The 20,150-nt window shown below is 43.5% G+C and overlaps 2 protein-coding genes across 2 annotated transcripts in view; one reads left to right on the forward strand and one right to left on the reverse strand.

The window, feature by feature from the left end:
* LOC139745708 (uncharacterized) overlaps positions 1-8,776 on the forward strand; it is an 88,185-nt gene extending 79,409 nt beyond the window's left edge. Inside the window, exons 9-11 of the mRNA XM_071656151.1 lie at positions 2,402-2,497; positions 4,117-5,513; positions 8,305-8,776. Of these exons, the coding sequence (XP_071512252.1) occupies positions 2,402-2,497; positions 4,117-5,513; positions 8,305-8,490 (1,679 nt within the window). The 3' untranslated portion in view covers positions 8,491-8,776. The remainder of the gene's footprint in view (positions 1-2,401; positions 2,498-4,116; positions 5,514-8,304) is intronic.
* LOC139745709 (uncharacterized) overlaps positions 1-20,150 on the reverse strand; it is a 509,563-nt gene that overhangs the window by 281,381 nt on the left and 208,032 nt on the right. The window lies entirely within an intron of this gene.

Raw genomic sequence — 20,150 nt, forward strand, 5'->3', positions numbered from 1 at the left:
AGTTGTGTGGGAGTAGTGTTGCGGGGAGCAGTGATGTGTGGGAGTAGTGTTGCGCTACAGTAGTGTTGTGTGGGAGTAGTGTTGCCTGGGATTAGTGTTGCGGGAGCAGTGTTGTGTGGGAGTAGTGTTGCCTGGGAGTAGTTGTGTGGGAGTAGTGTTGCGGGGATGCAGTGTTGTGTGGGAGTAGTGTTGCCTGGGAGTAGTTGTGTGGGAGTAGTGTTGCCTGGGAGTAATTGTGTGGGAGTAGTGTTGCGGGGAGCAGTGTTGTGTGGGAGTAGTGTTGCCTGGGAGTAATTGTTTGGGAGTAGTGTTGCGGGGAGCAGTGTTGTGTGGGAGTAGTGTTGCCTGGGAGTAGTTGTGTGGGAGTAGTGTTGCCTGGGAGTAGTTGTGTGGCAGTAGTGTTGCCTGGGAGTAGTTGTGTGGGAGTAGTGTTGCGTGGGAGCAGGCTGTGTGGGATAGTGTTGCGGGGAGCAGTTGTGTGTGGAGTAGTGTTGCGGGGAGTAGTGTTGTGTGGGAGTAGTGTTGCGGGGAGTAGTGTTGTGTGGGAGTAGTGTTGCGGAGGTAGTGTTGTGTGGGAGTAGTGTTGCGGGGAGTAGTGTTGTGTGGGAGTAGTGTTGCGTGGGAGTAGTGTTGTGTGGGAGTAGTGTTGCTGGGAGAGTGTTGTGTGTGGGAGTAGTGTTGCGGGAGCAGTGTTGTGTGGGAGTAGTGTTGTGGAGAGTGTTGTGTGGGGGTAGTGTTTGCTGGGATAGTGTTGCGTGGAGTAGTGTTGCTGTGGGAGTAGTGTTGTGTGGGAGTAGTGTTGCGTTACAGCAGTAGTTGTGTGGCAGTAGTGTTGCCTGGGAGCAGTGTTGTGTGGGAGTAGTGTTGCCGGGGAGCAGTGTTGTGTGGAGTAGTGTTGCCTGGAGCAGTGTTGTGTGGGAGTAGTGTTGCCTGGGAGCAGTGTTGTGTGGGAGTAGTGTTGCCCTGGAAGTAGTTGTGTGGCAGTAGTGTTGCCCTGGGAGCAGTGTTGTGTGGGAGTAGTGTTGCGGGGACGCAGTGTTGTGTGGAGTAGTGTTGCCTCGGAGCAGTGTTGTGTGGGAGTAGTGTTGCCTCGGGAGCAGTGTTGTGTGGGAGTAGTGTTGCTGGCGAGTAGTTGTGTGGCAGTAGTGTTGCCTGGAGCAGTGTTGTGTGCGGGAGTAGTGTTGCTGGGAGTAGTTGTGTGGCAGTAGTTGTTGCCTGGGAGCAGTGTTGTGTGGGAGTAGTTTTGCCGGGGAGCAGTGTTGTGTGGGAGTAGTGTTGCCTGGGAGCAGTGTTGTGTGGGAGTAATGTTGCCTGGGAGCAGTGTTGTGTGGGAGTAGTGTTGCCTGGAAGTAGTTGTGTGGCAGTAGTGTTGCCTGGAAGCAGTGTTGTGTGGGAGTAGTGTTGCCTGGAGCAGTGTTGTGTGGCTAGTAGTGTTGCCTGGGAGCAGTGTTGTGTGGGAGTAGTGTTGCCGGGGAGCAGTGTTGTGTGGGAGTAGTGTTGCCTGGGAGCAGTGTTGTGTGGGAGTAATGTTGCCTGGGAGCAGTGTTGTGTGGGAGTAGTGTTGCCTGGGAGTAGTTGTGTGGCAGTAGTGTTGCCTGGGAGCAGTGTTGTGTGGGAGTAGTGTTGCGGGGAGCAGTGTTGTGTGGGAGTAGTGTTGCCTGGGAGCAGTGTTGTGTGGGAGTAGTGTTGCCTGGGAGCAGTGTTGTGTGGGAGTAGTGTTGCCTGGGAGTAGTTGTGTGGCAGTAGTGTTGCCTGGAAGCAGTGTTGTGTGGGAGTAGTGTTGCCTGAGAGTAGTTGTGTGGGAGTAGTGTTGCCTGGGAGCAGTGTTGTGTGGCAGTAGTGTTGCCTGGGAGTAGTTACCCGCAGTGTGTGGGCAGTAGTGTTGCCGGGGAGCAGTGTTGTGTGGGAGTAGTGTTGCCTGAGAGTAGTTGTGTGGGAGTAGTGTTGCCTGGGAGCAGTGTTGTGTGGGCAGTAGTGTTGCCTGGGAGCAGTGTTGTGTGGGAGTAGTGTTGCGGGGAGCAGTGTTGTGTGGGAGTAGTGTTGCGGGGAGCAGTGTTGTGTGGGAGTAGTGTTGCGGGGAGCAGTGATGTGTGGGAGTAGTGTTGCGGGGAGCAGTGATGTGTGGGAGTAGTGTTGCGGGGAGCAGTGTTGTGTGGGAGTAGTGTTGCGGGGAGCAGTGTTGTGTGGGAGTAGTGTTGCGGGGAGCAGTGTTGTGTGGGAGTAGTGTTGCGGGGAGCAGTGTTGTGTGGGAGTAGTGTTGCCTGGGAGCAGTGTTGTGTGGGAGTAGTGTTGCGGGGAGCAGGTATGGTCGGTTGTGTTGTGTTGTGTTGTGTACCTGCAACACATCGTCTTCGTCTTCCCTTGTGTTGGTGGATGACGAGGGTCTTTCTTCTTCCCACAGCTGGTGACTACGTCAAGTTCGGCTTCCCAATGGCCGGGATGGCCACCGTCCTTGCCTGGGGCGCCATTGAATATAAATCTGCATACACATTAGCAGGTAAGTCTACACTGCCTCACATACACATTAGCAGGTAAGTCTACACTGCCTCACATACACATTAGCAGGTAAGTCTACACTGCCTCACATACACATTAGCAGGTAAGTCTACACTGCCTCACATACACATTAGCAGGTAAGTCTACACTGCCTCACATACACATTAGCAGGTAAGTCTACACTGCCTCACATACACATTAGCAGGTAAGTCTACACTGCCTCACATACACATTAGCAGGTAAGTCTACACTGCCTCACATACACATTAGCAGGTAAGTCTACACTGCCTCACATACACATTAGCAGGTAAGTCTACACTGCCTCACATACACATTAGCAGGTAAGTCTACACTGCCTCACATACACATTAGCAGGTAAGTCTACACTGCCTCACATACACATTAGCAGGTAAGTCTACACTGCCTCACATACACATTAGCAGGTAAGTCTACACTGCCTCACACACACGTACACACACTCTCACACACACACATGTACACACACACGTACACACACACACACACACACACACACACACATGTACACACACACACAATCAATCTCTCTCTCTCTCTCTCTCTCTCTCTCTCTCTCTCTCTCTCTCTCTCTCTCTCTCTCTCTCTCTCTCTCTCACACACACACACACACACACACACACATATACACACAGTCTCTCTCTCTCTCTCTCTCTCTCTCTCTCTCTCTCTCTCTCTCTCTCTCTCTCTCTCTCTCTCTCTCTCTCTCACACACACACACACACACACACACACACACACACACACATATACACACACTCTCTCTCTCTCTCTCTCTCTCTCTCTCTCTCTCTCTCTCTCTCTCTCTCTCTCTCTCACACACACACACACACACACACACACACATATACACACAGTCTCTCTCTCTCTCTCTCTCTCTCTCTCTCTCTCTCTCTCTCTCTCTCTCTCTCTCTCTCTCTCTCTCACACACACACACACACACACACACACAAACAGAAGGGTATGCTCTTAGCAAGAAATGAAAATCTCAAAAAAAAATGAAATAAAAAACAAAAACCAGTTGGATCTGATTAACTCGAAGTTCCTACAGGGAAAAGATGCAATTAAATGGAAGTTGGCGAACGTAACACAGAGGGTGAAATACCAAGGGTAATACGTTACTGCTCGGAAATTACTCACGAATTACCTTAACGTCTGTATACGTTGAGATGTATAAGTATGTATAGGTGCGTGTGTGGACGTGTATGTATATACATGTGTATGGGGGTGGGTTGGGCCATTCTTACGTCTGTTTCCTTGCGCTACCTCGCAAACGCGGGAGACAGCGACAAAGCACGATAAATAAATAAATAGATAAATATATATATATATATATATATATATATATATATATATATATATATATATATATATATATATATATATATCTTCCCTTTTTTTTTTTAACCCAGCCTCGAGAAGGACCCCAGTTGTCTGTTGTCTGTTGGAATGTCTCTGTTTGCCATTTCATGTCGTGACCCAACTCGGTGGGTGTCGTCCAACATGGTGCGTCGTCGTCACCTCACACGTCCGTTGTTGTGTCCTGACCTTAACCTAATGATTCTTCCTCCTCTGTACCCACAGGCGAGATGGAGAACGTGTTGGCGGCCGTCAAGTGGGCCACAGACTACTTCCTGAAGGCCCATCCCGAAGCCAACGTCTTCTATGGCCAGGTTGGCCGAGGGGATCTGGACCACAGCTATTGGGGACGGCCCGAAGACATGGCCATGGCCAGACCAGCCTACAAGATCACAGAGGGCCGGCCTGGCTCCGATCTCGCCGGCGAGACTTCGGCTTCTCTGGCGGCTGCGTCGATTCTCTTCAAGGACTCGAACTCGGAGTACAGCAGCAGATGCCTTCGTCACGCCGAGGAACTGTACCACTTCGCCGACACCTTCCGCGGGAAATACTCCGACTCCATCCAGGACGCTGCCCAGTACTACTACAGCTACGGCGTGTACCACGATGAGCTGGCGTGGGCGGCGGTCTGGCTCTACCGCGCCACGGGCAACAGGACCTACCTGACGAAGGCCAAGGCTCACTACAACGAGATCTACGTCAGTGGGGTGGGCGAGTTCTCGTGGGCAGAGAAGACGCCAGGGGTGCAGGTCTTACTGGCACAGGTTGCTGACGCCAGCGACACACAAGTCTACAAAGACCACCTGAAGATGTTCTGCGATAAGATCGTCGACCAGGGGAAGAGAACGCCGAAGGGTTTGGTCTTCATCAGTAAATGGGGTTCCCTTCGGTACGCGGCCAACGTGGCGTACATCTGCCTGAGGGCGGCTGACCTGGGCATCAGGACGGAGCACTACCGCCACTTCGGCAGGGAACAAATCCACTACATGCTGGGGTCTGCTGGTCGGAGCTTCGTCGTGGGCTTCGGCGTCAACCCTCCCCAGCGTCCTCACCACGCTAGCAGCTCCTGCAGGGATCCTCCGGCGCCCTGCGACTGGAGCGACTTCAAATCTAGCGCGCCCAACCCCCACGTGCTCTACGGCGCCCTGGTCGGAGGTCCAGACGAAGGGGATAACTATCAAGACGACAGACAAGACTACATCAGCAACGAAGTCACTTGCGACTACAACGCGGGTTTCCAGTCGGCCGTCGCCGCCCTCAGGCAACTCTCGGACTGTGGAGAGGACACGACATCCACGCCCCCAGCACCAGACACCACCACACGTACTCCCACACCCACGACCCCAGCACCAGACGGTACCACCACACGTACTCCCACACCCACGACCCCAGCACCAGACACCACAAAACCTACACCCACACCCACGACCCCAGCGCCAGAAACGACTTCATCGAACTCCCAGACCACGACGACCGTAGGCGGAGGCAACACCTGTGCCAGGATCGTCCCAGCAAGTGAATGGGCTGGGAACTACCAGGTGTATCTCACCATCAGGGTACCATCGGACATAACCAGCTGGACCATCGTTCTCAACTTCTCCCAAGCCATTGATAACTTCCAGGTGAGGTGAAATGACATTCCAGTATCAGGGGATTGGAAGGTTAGGATGATCATGGGTTCATTTTCCTCTCGGATCGACTCAATCTCCCTACACATATCCAAGTTCCTCCACAATCACCTTCTCCAATTAGAACCTCTGTCTTTATTTCACCGTTGGACTGACTATATCATCGAACATGGCCCTTTTCGTCCCTTCAAACATAAGAGTGACTTCTCATTCCAGTAATGCTTATAAAGGACCTTCGCCCCCCTCACACCCATACCATGGTTCACTTCGGCTCTCATCCTCACATCAACTACCACGTCCACTCCCAGGTCCTTGAGGCACTACTAACTCTTACCACAAGACCCGAGTCATCTGCAAACAGCAAGTGACTCACCTACCATGTAGTTTACATCTCTTGGGATGACAGAAATCTTATCCAATGGCATTAAATAAGGAGACAGAAATATATCCAGGAAAATATGGGGTTAATTAAGGTCAAAGTATGAAATCCTCCTCTAAAAATACAATAACAATTGTTAATCCTGGAAATCCTCCCCTCCCGTTCTTTTGTTTTTTAATTTTCCTAAAGATGGAACAGAGGAGGAGGCCAAGTGAAGATATCCCCTCTAAGGCTCCGTCCTCTGTTCTTAACGCTACCTCGCTGAGGCGGGAAATGGCGAATAGTATGAAAGAAAAAAGATATATATGTGTGTGTGTGTGTGTGTGTGTGTGTGTGTGTGTGTATTTACGTTGGAGGCTCCAGTCACGAACAAATGTCCACATCAAAGCCGGACCTTAACTGAAAAAAGAGAGAGGATTATGAGATGGAACGAGACAAGGTAAAGTATTTACGAATCTTGGAGGAAGTGAATACTTGTGCTCAAATGTGTCTGGTCATAGTTATTGGGAAAGACAGGAGAAGGTGGAGAGTTCCATAGCTCCAAGGTGAAGGGAGAGATACAGTTTTCAAAACGGCCTACCCCTGAATTGCCAACGGCCACAGAGTGATCATATGATGTGTCAGCTTGCCAGGTAAGTACTACGTGGTTTAATCTTTTTATCATCATTATCATTGTACGATGAATAGTACGTCATAATTAGGAAAATATCTGCCACGTTTCCATGGAAAAAGAATTGAAGACAATCTCATCGAAGGAAATGGGAATTTGGATCCATTAAAAAGTCTTCTATAAACCTTCGAATCATGTCCTATGTACCTTCCACCATCCTAATATCTTGGTCTACATCCTAATTGTTCTAGATTTTTTCCCTTATTTCTCCCTATAACTTCAGCTTAAAAAATGAACGCACGATACCATGTGGCACCTTATGGTAGCATAATACTGCAGCAGCATATGTTAGCATAATACCACAGCAATATATGTAAGCATAATACCACAGCAGCATATGTTAGCATAATACCACAGCAGCATATGTTAGCATAATACCACAGCAGTATATGTTAGCATAATACCACAGCAATATATGTAAGCATAATACCACAGCAGCATATGTTAGCATAATACCACAGTAGCATATGTTAGCATAATACCACAGCAGCATATGTTAGCATAATACCACAGCAATATATGTAAGCATAATACCACAGCAGCATATGTTAGCATAATACCAGAGCAGTATATGTTAGCATAATACCACAGCAGCCATATCAGAGCAGCATATGTTAGCATAATACTGCAGCAGCATATGTTAGCATAATACCAGAGCAGTATATGTTAGCATAATACCACAGCAGCCATATCAGAGCAGCATATGTTAGCATAATACTAGAGCAGCATATGGTAGCATAATACCAGATCATCATAGATACCATGTGGCCCCTTATGGTAGCATAATACTGCAGCAGCATATGTTAGCATAATACCACAGCAGCATATGTTAGCATAATACCACAGCAGCATATGTTAGCATAATACCACAGCAATATATGTAAGCAAAATACCACAGCAGCATATGTTAGCATAATACCACAGTAGCATATGTTAGCATAATACCAGAGCAGTATATGATAGCATAATACCACAGCAGCCACATCAGAGCAGCATATGTTAGCATAATACTGCAGCAGCATTTGTTAGCATAATACCACAGCAGCATATGTTAGCATGATACCAGAGCAGCATATGTTAGCATAATACCACAGCAGCATATGTTAACATAATACCACAGCAGCATATGTTAGCATAGTACCACAGCAGCATATATTAGCATAATACCACAGCAGTATATGTTAGCATAATACCACAGCAGTATATGTTAGCATAATACCACAGCAGTATATGTTGGCATAATACCACAGTAGCATAAGTTAGCATAATACCACAGCAGCATATGTTAACATAATACCACAGCAGCATAAGTTAGCATAATACCACAGCAGCATAAGTTAGCATAATACCACAGCAGCATATGCTAACCGTACCGCTTCAGCATATGATAACATAACGCAGCAGCATCATGTGTCAGCATAATACAGGAACTCAGCATAATACAGCGGATCACACCTTACAGTAATGCGTTTAATTCATGACCTGATTAACGATGGCAGAATAATACACGATCATAGCTTGCCATAATTATCATGAATGCTAGCTAGCATTTGCTGGCTTCAAACGCATGCCATCTTATTTAGTGAAATAACGTCATATATCCTACGCCCAGGGTCGACGATATAGGAAAATAACGTTATAGTGGTGCTAGGGGCCTTCGTTAACATTCATCTCATCATCGTCATAACGATCATAATGATAATAATGCCTTGCTAAATACAAACTTCCTCACACAGGTCTGGGACGCCCTTGCCAGTCCTACGTCTGGCAGCGCCATCACCCTTGTCAACAAGGACTACAATGGCGTCCAGTCTGGCGGCGCGGATCTGACCATCAAATTCTGGGTGACGTGGAGCGGCGCTGATTCGAAACCCGCCATCACTACCATCACATTCAACGGCGTCTCCCAGTGTTTGTCCTAGACACAAGAAGGGAATATGACAGCCACTGTCTTAAGGACAATACAATAGACGATTTTTCTATCGGTTGTATCTGGCAGATTACAATGACTGTATTGGTTAATTTGTAGAAAGGGATTCACTAAAGCATTAATTCATTTTAGGTAAAAGTAAGATGCTTTTAAGGTTACTTAAAGTTTCCTATGATTGATTTAAATATGTGGTACACTACCGAAATAATTTGGAAATATATGAATAATTGATTTATTCCCTTAAGATATTCCATCAATAAAATGTCATTCATCAATAATATCTTTTAATTAATCCTTAGGAATGAATATCAATGAGGCTGAATATATCACAAGATAAATATACGATATATAATGTTATATGTGTTATATGTTATCTGAGATGATACGGGTAAATGACGCCCTAATCAAGGCCATACATTTACGTTTTATATATATATATATATATATATATATATATATATATATATATATATATATATATATATATATATATATATATATATATATTCCTATGAGTCCACGGGGAAAATGAAACAAGAAAAGTTCCTAAGTGCACTTTCGTGTAATAATCACATCATCAGGGGAGACCAAATGGTAAACATGTGATTGTCGACAATCACATATTTATCAAATGGCGTCCTAGCTTCGTCTCTTCGATGTATATCAACTGACTTATATTTCTCTCTTGTGTCTCCCCTGATGATGTGATTATTACACGAAAGTGCTCTTGGGAACTTATCGTGTTTCATTTTCCTTATAGACTCATAGGAATATCTTGATCACGCGCAAAATTGTGATCCTTTCCTATATATATATATATATTTATTTATTTATTTATTTATTATACTTTGTCGCTGTCTCCCACGTTAGCAAGGCAGTTCAAGAAAACAGGCGAAACAATGGCCCAACCCACCCACATACACATGTATATACATACACGTCCACACACGCACATATACATAGCTATACATTTCAACGTATACATATATATACATATACAGACATATACATATATACACATGTACATAATTCAGACTTGCTGCCAATATTCATTCCCATCACCACCCCGCCACACATGAAATAACAACCCCCTCCCCCTGCATGCGCGCGAGGTAGCGCTAGAAAAGATATCAAAGGCCCCATTCGTTCACACCCAGTCTCTAGCTGTCATGTATAATGCACCGAAACCACAGCTCCCTTTCCACATCCATGTCCCACAAAACTTTCCATGGTTTACCCAAGACGCTACACATGCCCTGGTTCAATCCATAGACAGCACGTCGACCCCGGTATACCACATCGTTCCAATTCACTCCATTCCTTGCACGCTTTTCACCCTCATGCATGTTCAGGCCCCGATCACTCAAAATCTTTTTCACTCTATCTTTCCACCTCCAATTTGGTCTCACACTTCTCCTCATTCCCTCCACCTTTGACACATATATCCTCTTTGTCAATCTTTACTCACTCATTCTCTCCATGTGCCCAAACCATTTCAAAACACCCTCTTCTACTCTCTCAACCACACTCGTTTTATTACAACACATCTCTCTTACCTTTTCATTACATAGTTGATCAAACCACCTCACATCACAAATTGTCCTCAAACATCTCATTTCCAGCACATCCACCCTCCTCCGCACAACTCTATCCATAGCCCACGCCTCGCAACCATATAACATTGTTGGAACCACTATTCCTTCAAACATAGCCATTTTTGCTTTCCGAGATAATGTTCTCGCCTTCCACATATTTTTCAACGCTCCCAGAACTTTCGCCCCCTCCTCCACCCTGTGTTTCACTTCCACTTCCATGGTTCCATTCGCTGCCGTTCTATTCGCTGCCAAATCCACTCCCAGATATCTAAAACACTTCACTTCCTCCACTTTTTCTCCATTCAAACTTACCTCCCAATTGACTTGTCCCTCAACCCTCCTGTACCTAATAACCTTGCTCTTATTCACATTTACTCTCAGCTTTCTTCTTTCACACACTTTACCAATCTCAGTCAACAGCTTCTGCAATTTCTCACCCGAATCAGCCACCAGCGCTGTATCATCAGCTAACAACTACTTACTCACTTCCCAAGCCCTCTCATCCACAACAGACTGCATACTTGCCCCTCTTTCCAAAACTCTTGCATTCACCTCCCTAACAACCCTATCCATAAACAAATTAAACAACCATGGAGACATCACGCACCCCTGCCCCAAACCGACATTCACTGAGAACCAATCACTTTCCTCTCTTCCTACTCGTATACATGCCTTACATCCTCGATAAACACTTTTCACTGCTTCTAACAACTTGCCTCCAACACCATATATTCTTAATATCTTCCATAGAGCATCTCTGTCAACTCTATCATATGCCTTCTCCAGATCCATAAATGCTACATACAAATCCATTTCCTTTTCTAAGTATTACTCTCATACATTCATTTTCTAAGTATTACTCTCATACATACAAAGCAAACACCTGATCCACACATCCTCTACCACTTCTGAAACCACACTGCTCTTCCCCAATCTGATGCTCTGTACATGCCTTCACCCTCTCAATCAATACCCTCCCATATAATTTACCAGGAATACTCAACAAACTTATACCTCTGTAATTTGAGAACTCACCTTTATCCCCTTTGCCTTTGTACAATGGCACTCAGCATGCATTCCGCCAATCCTCAGGCACCTCACCATGAGACATACACACATCAAATAACCTTACCAACCAGCCAACAAAACAGTCACCCCCTTTTTTGATAAATTCCACTGCAATACCATCCAAACCTGCTGCCTTGCCGGCTTTTATCTTCTGTAAAGCTTTTACTACCTCTTCTCTTTTTACCAAATCATTCTCTCTAACCCTCTCACTAAATCTACATTGTTCATGATATTAGATTTTGATATCTTACCCACTAAAGGCGTTAATAAAGAAACTAACCATTTAGACAATTTATATGTGATGGAGCCTTCTGGAAAATTTTATGTTTTGATAAGTTCATTCGTATATGGCAATGAAAGGGACAAAGATTACAAACTTTTGATGAGAGAACCATTACCTTTCAAAAACTTAATTTCTCAATTGAAATGGAAATGAACTACTTCTAGGGGATTCTTACTGAGTTTAGAATATGTTGTGTCATCATTTAAAAGATCATTCATTGTAGATAAATAGCTACTTTTGTCTAAATGTACAAGTGTTAGCCTTACCCGCTTTTGTAATATGTATATCATCTTTTTTTAAGGTGTTAATAGCTCTTGCAAATCTTTTAGGGCTGAAATCATACTTCAGTAGTTCATACAATCATATTTCACATGTAATTGTTGTATACATGTGACACGACATGTTTCGTGGAGACAATCCACCTCATCATCACGGGTGCCAAACTTAACAATGTTATTTAAATTCCAACATCACATTTGAGTCCCGCCGTCCAGCACCAATCTGAACACAGTGAGTCTGTTTCTCTAAATATATGTGTGTGTCTGTCAGTCTGTCTGTCTTATAGGAAGGTTATGGAAGAACAATAACAAACGCAACGAGCAACACATAACAAGTCGGCTTCACAAAAACAGAAACTGGCAACTCGTCAGAACATAGCCACATGCTATAAGGAATTGGATTAAATAATATTCAGCCATCATAGCTAATATATATATATATATATATATATATATATATATATATATATATATATATATATATATATATATATATGGAAAAGACTACGTAAAGTGTGCGTGCGTGTGTGTCTGTCTGTCTTAACGGAAGGGCATGAGACACCAGGAAAATAGTCGTCGGCGGTGGACACAAAAACAAAAAGTGGTAACTCATTCCAATATGGCAACACCTCCCCCATCCCTCCCCCCCTGGAGGAGTAGCCCCGCCCCCCTAGGGGTAGCCCCGCCCACCTGACATGCCATCTCGCGGCCAGGGTCGGTACTACCAACCCTGCGGCTAGACGTGTCCGCGGACGTTGGATGTAGTTCGCTGAGCCTGAAAGATTCTCTATATACAGCGACGCTACAGCGTAAACCCAGTCGTTGAGGACCTGTAAGACGTGGATTTACCTTCTCGACGACAAGTGAGTACTTATATTTGCTTTTTCATGGTAAAGAAAAAGAAAATTCAAGTAGTAGGTGGAAACTTGTACCATGTCGGCAGAATCGAACGCGAATGGCGTCGGGCGATCAGCTGATGCTAATTACTATATACGTTTCCTTTTCCCTAAGAGAGTTACAGACCCATTATCTCGTGTAGAATTAAGTTTAATCAATTTTTAGTATAAAGCTAACAGGGTTGCTGCTGTTTCTCATAACTGTTTAACAAAAATATAATGGAGGCCAAAATGTATTCATCAAATGGTAGTATTTAGCACTGATTCCGTCAAGAGTTGCCAGATGTTCCTATTCACTACTAGCATATTTTTTTTCCAGTTTTTGGCATAGAATTCGACAAAATTATTATATTTAACTTTTCTGGCAAACCTGTACTCAAAGAGCGACATAAAGACTCATAAAAGTATCTTAAGAAAGTGTAGATTAATTCATGAAATATAATGTTAGATGTTTGAATGCTGTATCATGAATTAAAAAATATTTCAGTAAAAGATATTTGACCTATTTTAAATCTATCAAAGTTAAAAAGTTTTCAGACAAAATACTAATGGCTTCTTATGTTTCTTTATCCATATTACTTTCTCAAGCCACATTATTAACATAAATGCCAACAAAATTTATTCATAAATTGCATCAAAATTTTTACACTAGGAGTTATTAATAAATTCATTTTTTTCAACATTGTAATATGACTAAACATTATTGTAGCCTGGCCATTTTTTAAATGCTATTGTAGCCTATCTAGTCACTATGGTAGCCTGATTAAACACTACTGTAGCATAACTAAACACATGTAGTCTGACAGTAATATTGTTGCCTACGTAAACACTATCTATCATAGTCTGACAACACTACTGTAGTCTACCTAAACACTATTGTAGTCTCACAACACTATTGTAGCCTGCCTAAACACTACTGTAGTCTGACAACACTACTGTAGTCTACCTAAACACTATTGTAGTCTCACAACACTATTGTAGCCTGCCTAAACACTACTGTAGTCTGACAACACTACTGTAGCCTACCTAAACATTATTGTAGTCAACACTATTGTAGCCTGACTCAAGACTATAGTTGCCAAATAGACACTACTATAGCCAGATTAAACTACTGTACACTGATAAACACTACTGTAGCCTGACTAAGCACTACTGTACCCTGACTAAGCACTACTGTACCCTGACTAAACACTACTGTACCCTGACTAAGCACTACTGTACCCTGACTAAGCACTACTGTAACCTGACTAAGCACTACTGTAACCTGACTAAACACTACTGTAGTCTGACTAAACACTACTGTACCCTGACTAAGCACTACTGTACCCTGACTAAGCACTACTGTAGTCTGACTAACCACTACTGTAGTCTGACTAAACACTGCTGTAGCCTGACTAAGCACTACTGTAGCCTGACTAAACACTACTGTACCCTGACTAAGCACTACTGCAGCCTGACTAAACACTATATTAGTCTGACTAAACACTGCTGTAGCCTGACCAAACACTACTGTATCCTGATTAAGCACTACTGTACCCTGACTAAGCACTACTGAAGCCTTACTAAACACTACTGTCGCCTGACTAAGCACTACTGTACCCTGACTAAGCACTAATGTAGGCTGACTAAACACTACTGTAGTCTGACTAAGCACTACTGTAGTCTGACTAAGCACTACTGTACCCTGACTAAGCACTACTGAAGCCTTACTAAACACTACTGTCGCCTGACTAAGCACTACTGTACCCTGACTAAGCACTAATGTAGGCTGACTAAACACTACTGTAGTCTGACTAAGCACTACTGTAGTCTGACTAAGCACTACTGTACCCTGACTAAACACTACTGTAGCATGACTAAACACTACTGTAGTCTGACTAAGCACTACTGTACCCTGACTAAACACTACTGTACCCTGACTAAGCACTACTGTACCCTGACTAAACACTACTGTACCCTGACTAAGCACTACTGTACCCTGACTAAGCACTACTGTAGCCTGACTAAACATTACTGTAGCCTGACTAAACACTACTGTAGCCTGACTAAGCACTACTGTACCCTCATTAAACACTACTGTACCTGACTAAACACTACTGTAGCCTGACTAAACACGACTGTAGCCTGACTAAACTTTACTGTAGCCTGACTAAACACTACTGTGGTCCGACTATACACTACGGTAGTCCGACTAAACACTACTGTACCCTGACTAAGCACTACTGTACCCTGACTAAACACTACTGTAGCCTGACTAAACACTACAGTAGCCTGACTAAGCACTACTGTACCCTGACTAAACACTACTGTACCCTGACTAAACACTACTTTACCCTGACTAAACACTACAGTAGCCTGACTAAACACTACAGTAGCCTGACTAAACACTACTGTACCCTGACTAAACACTACTGTAGTCCGACTATGCACTACTGTAGTCCGACTATACACTACTGTAGTCCGACTAAACTCTACTGTAGTCCGACTATACATTACTGTATTCCGACTAAACACTACTGTAGTCCGACTAAACACTACTGTAGTCCGACTAAACATTACTGTAGCCCACTAAACATTACTATAGCCCAACTATACACTAATGTAGTCCGATTAAACATTACTGTAGCATGACTAAACACTATTGTAGCCCAACTATACACTACTGTAGTCCGACTAAACATTACTGTAGCATGACTAAACACTATTGTAGCCTAAATATACACTACTGTAGCGCTACTAAACACTACTGGAGCCCGACTATACACTATGTAGTCCCACTAAGCATTATTGTAGCCCGACTAAATACTACTGTAGCACGACTATACCCTATTGTAGTAGGATACAGTAGCGTTTGGTCGGGTTACAATAGTGCTGAATCAGGCTACAATACTGTTCAGTTAGAGCTACTACTGTATCCAGTGAGGCTGTTACATTTGTTTAGACTTTAATAGTGTTTAATCGAAATACAGTAATCTTTACTTATACTACAATTGTGTTGTGAGGCTACAAAAGTGTTGTCAGGCTACAGTAGTGCTTAGTCAGGTTACAGTAGTGTATAGTCAGGCTACAGTAGTGTTCAGTCAGACTACATTAGCGTTACGTCAGGCTACATTAGTGTTTAGTCAGGCTACAGTAATGTTAGGTCAGGCTACAGTAGTGTTAGGTCAGGCTACAATAGTGTTTAGTCAGGCTACAGTAGTGTTAGGTCAGGCTACAGCCGTGTTTAGTCAGTCTACAGTAGTTTAGTCAGGCTACAGTAGTGTTAGGTCAGGCTACAGCCGTGTTTAGTCAGTCTACAGTAGTTTAGTCAGGCTACAGTAGTGTTAGGTCAGGCTACAGTAGTGTTAGGTCAAGCTACAGCAGTGTTTAGTCAGGCTACAGTAGTGTTTACTCAGGCTACATTAGTGTTTACTCAGGCTACATTAGTGTTTAGTCAGGCTACAATAGTGTTAGGTCAGGCTACAGCCGTGTTTAGTCAGTCTACAGTAGTTTAGTCAGGCTACAGTAGTGTTAGGTCAGGCTACAGTAGTGTTAGGTCAAGCTACAGCAGTGTTTAGTCAGGCTTCAAAAGTTTTTACTCAGGCTACATTAATGTTCAATCAGGCTACAGTAGTGTTACGTCAGGCTACAGTAGTTCAGTCAGGCTACTATAGTGTTTAGTCAGGCTACAGTAGTGTTAGGTCAGGCTACAGTAGTTCAGTCAGGCTACAATAGTGTTTAGTCAGGCTACAGTAGTGTTAGGTCAGGCTACAGTAGTTTAGTCAGGCTACAGTAGTGTTTAGTCAGGCTACAGTAGTGTTTAGTCAGGCTACAGTAGTTTAGTCAGGCTACAGTAGTGTTTACTCAGGCTACAGTAGTGTTCAGTCAGGCTACAGTAGTGTTCAGTCAGGCTACAACAGTAATTATTCGGGTTATAATACTTTTTTAGTCGTGGTGGTGTAGTCCGGCTACAGTAGCAATCACAATGTGTCAAGTAGCACTCGATGTTGCACACAGAAAAGTGTAAATAATTTTTACTGACGTACAATTTTATGTTAGATACTAATGCAGTGTATCTTGCATTATTATTCTTATTCTTATTATTTTATTATTATTATTATTGTTATTATTATTATTATTATCATTATTATTATTATTATTAATATTATTATTATTATTATTATTATTATTATTATTATTATTTATTATTATCTTTTTTATTATCATTATTATCATTTGGAGAGAGGCGCAAGTATGCAGTCTGTTGTGGATGAGAGAGCTTGGGAAGTGAGTCAGTTGTTGTTCGCTGATGATACAGCGCTGGTGGCTGAGTCGGGTGAGAAACTGCAGAAGTTGGTGACTGAGTTTGGTAAAGTGTGTGAAAGAAGAAAGTTAAGAGTAAATGTGAATAAGAGCAAGGTTATTAGGTACAGTAGGGTTGAGGGACAAGTTAATTGGGAGGTGAGTTTGAATGGAGAAAAACTGGAGGAAGTGAAGTGTTTTACATATCTGGGAGTGGGTTTGGCAGCGGATGGAACCATAGAAGCAGAAGTGAGTCAATCACAAGGTGGGAGAGGGGACGAAGGTTCTGGGAGCGTTGAAGAATGTGTGGAAGTCAAGAACATTATTTCGGAAAGCCAAAATGGGTATGCTTGAAGGAATAGTGGTTCCAACAATGTTGTATGGTTGCGAGGCGTGGGCTATAGATAGAGTTATGCTTAGGAGGGTGGATGTGTTGGAAATGAAGTGTTTGAGGACAATATGTGGTGTGAGGTGGTTTGATCGAGTAAATAATGAAAGGGTGAGAGAGATGTGTGGTAATGAAAAAAAAAAATGTGTCGTTGAGAGAGCAGAAGAGGGTGTTTTGCAATGGTTTGGTCACATGGAGAGAATGAGGAAAGATTGACAAAGAGGATATATGTGTCAAAGGTGGAGGGAACGACGAGAAGTGGGAAACTAAATTGGAGATGGAAAGATGGAGTGAAAAAGATTTTGAGTGATCGGGGCCTCCTGTATGTTCAGGCCCCGATCGCTCAAATTCTTTTTCACTCCATCCTTCCAGCTCCAATTTGGTGTACCGCTTCTCCTCGTTCCCTCCACTTCTGACACATATATCCTCTTGGTCAATCTTTCCTCACTCATTCTCTCCATGTGACCAAACCATTTCAATACACCTTCTTCTGCTCTCTCAACCACACTCTTTTTATTACCACACATCTCTCTTACCCTTACGTTACTTACTCGATCAAACCACCTCACACAACATAATGTCCTCAAACATTTCATTTCCAACACATCCACCCTCCTCCGTTCAACCCTATCTATAGCCCAAGCCTCGCAACCATATAACATTGTTGGAACCACTATTCCTTTAAGTATACCCATTTTTGCTTTCCGTGATAACGTTCTCGCCTTCCACACATTCTTCAACGCTCCCAGAACCTTCGCCCCCTCAACCACCCCTGTGACACTTCCGCTTCCATGGTTTCATCCGCTGTTAAGTCCACTCCCAGATATCTAAAACACTTCACTTCCTCCAGTTTTTCTCCATTCAAACCTACCTCCCAATCAACTTGTCCCTCAACACTACTGACACAATTTACTTTGCTCTTATTCACATTTACTCTCAGCTTTCTTCTTTCACACACTTTATCAAACTCAGTCACCAATTACTGTAGTTTCTAATCCGAATCAGCCAGCAGTGCTGTATCATCAGCGAACAACAGCTGACTCACTTCCTAAGCCCTCTCATCCACAACAGACTGCATACTTGCCCCTTTCTCCAAAGCTCTTGCATTTACCTTCCTAAAAAAAAAAAATCCATAAACAAATTAAACAACCATGGAGACATCATGCACCCCGGCCACAAACAGATATTCCTTGGGAACCAGTCAGTTTCCTCTCTTCCTACCCATACACATGCCTTACATCCTTGATAAAAACATTTCACTGCTTCTAAAGACTTACTTCCCACACCATATACTCTTAATACCTTCCAACTCTATCAAATGCCTTCTCCAGACCCATAAATGCTACATACAAATCCATCTGTTTTCCAAGTATTTCTCACATACATTCTTCGAAGCAAACACCTGATCCACACATCCTCTACCACTTCTGAAACCACATTGCTCTTCCCCAATCTGATGCTCTGTACATGCTTTTCACTCTCTCAATCAATACCCTCCCATATAATCTGATAGGAATACTCAACAAACTTATACCTCTGTAATTTGAACACACACTCCTATCCACTTTGCCTTTGTACAATGGCACTATGCATGCATTACGCCAATCCTCAGGCACCTCACCATGAACCATACATACAGTGAATATCAATACCAACCAGTCAACAACACAGTCACCCCTATTTTTAATAAATTCCACTGCAATAGCATCCAAATCCGCCACAAAGCTTTCGCTACCTCTTCTCTCTTTACCAAACCATTCAGTCTCCCTGACCCACTCACTTCGCACACCACTTCGACCAAAACACCCTGTATCTGCCACTCTATCATCAAACACATTCAACAAACCTTCAGAATACTCACTACATCTCCTCACATTACCACTACTTGTTATTACCTCCCCACTAGCCCCCTTCGCCGATGTTCCCATTTGTTCTCTTGTCTTACGCACTTTATTTACCTTCTTCCAAAACATCTTTTTATTCTAACTAAAATTCAATGATACGCTCTCACCTCAACTCTCATTTACCCTCTTTTCCACCTCCTGCACCTTTCTTTTAACCTCCTACTTCTTTCTTTCATACATCTCCTTTTATACATCTCTCAGTCATTCGCACTACTTCCCTGTAAAAATCGTCCTAACGTCTCTCTCTTCACTTTCACTAACAATCTTACTTCTTCATTCCACCACTCTACCTTTCTGATTTGCCCACCTCACACGTTTCTCATGCGACTAGCATCTTTTGTGCAAGCCATCACTGCTTCCCTAAATACACCCCATTCTTCCCCCACTCCCCTTACGTCATTTGCTCTCGCCTTTTTCCATTGTGCACTCAATCTCTCCTGGTACCTCCTCACTCAAGTCTCCTTTCCAAACTCACTCATTCTCACTACTCTCTTCACCCCAATATTCTCCTCTTTTCTGAAGACCTCTACAAATCTTCCCCTTTGCCTCCACAAGATAATGATCAGATATCCCTCCAGTTGCACCTCTCAGCACATTAACATCCAAAAGTCTCTCTTTCACGCGCCGATCAATTAACACGTAATCCAATAACGCTCTCTGGCCATCTGTTTTACTTATATACGTATACTTATGTTTATCTCTCTTTTTAAACCAGGTATTCCCAATCACTAGTCCTTTTTCAGCACAAATCTACAAGCTCTTCACCATTTCCATTTACAACATTGAACAGCCCCATGTACACCAATTATACCCTCTACTGACACATTACTCACCTTCCAATTCAAATCTCCCATCACTATAACCCGGTCTCGTGCATCAAAGCTGCTAACACATCCACTTAGCTGCTCCCAAAACACTTGGCTCTCAAGATCTTTCTTCTAATGAAAAGGTCCATAGGG

The sequence above is a fragment of the Panulirus ornatus genome, chromosome 62 (assembly GCF_036320965.1).
Source record: "Panulirus ornatus isolate Po-2019 chromosome 62, ASM3632096v1, whole genome shotgun sequence".
Classification (NCBI taxonomy): domain Eukaryota; kingdom Metazoa; phylum Arthropoda; class Malacostraca; order Decapoda; family Palinuridae; genus Panulirus; species Panulirus ornatus.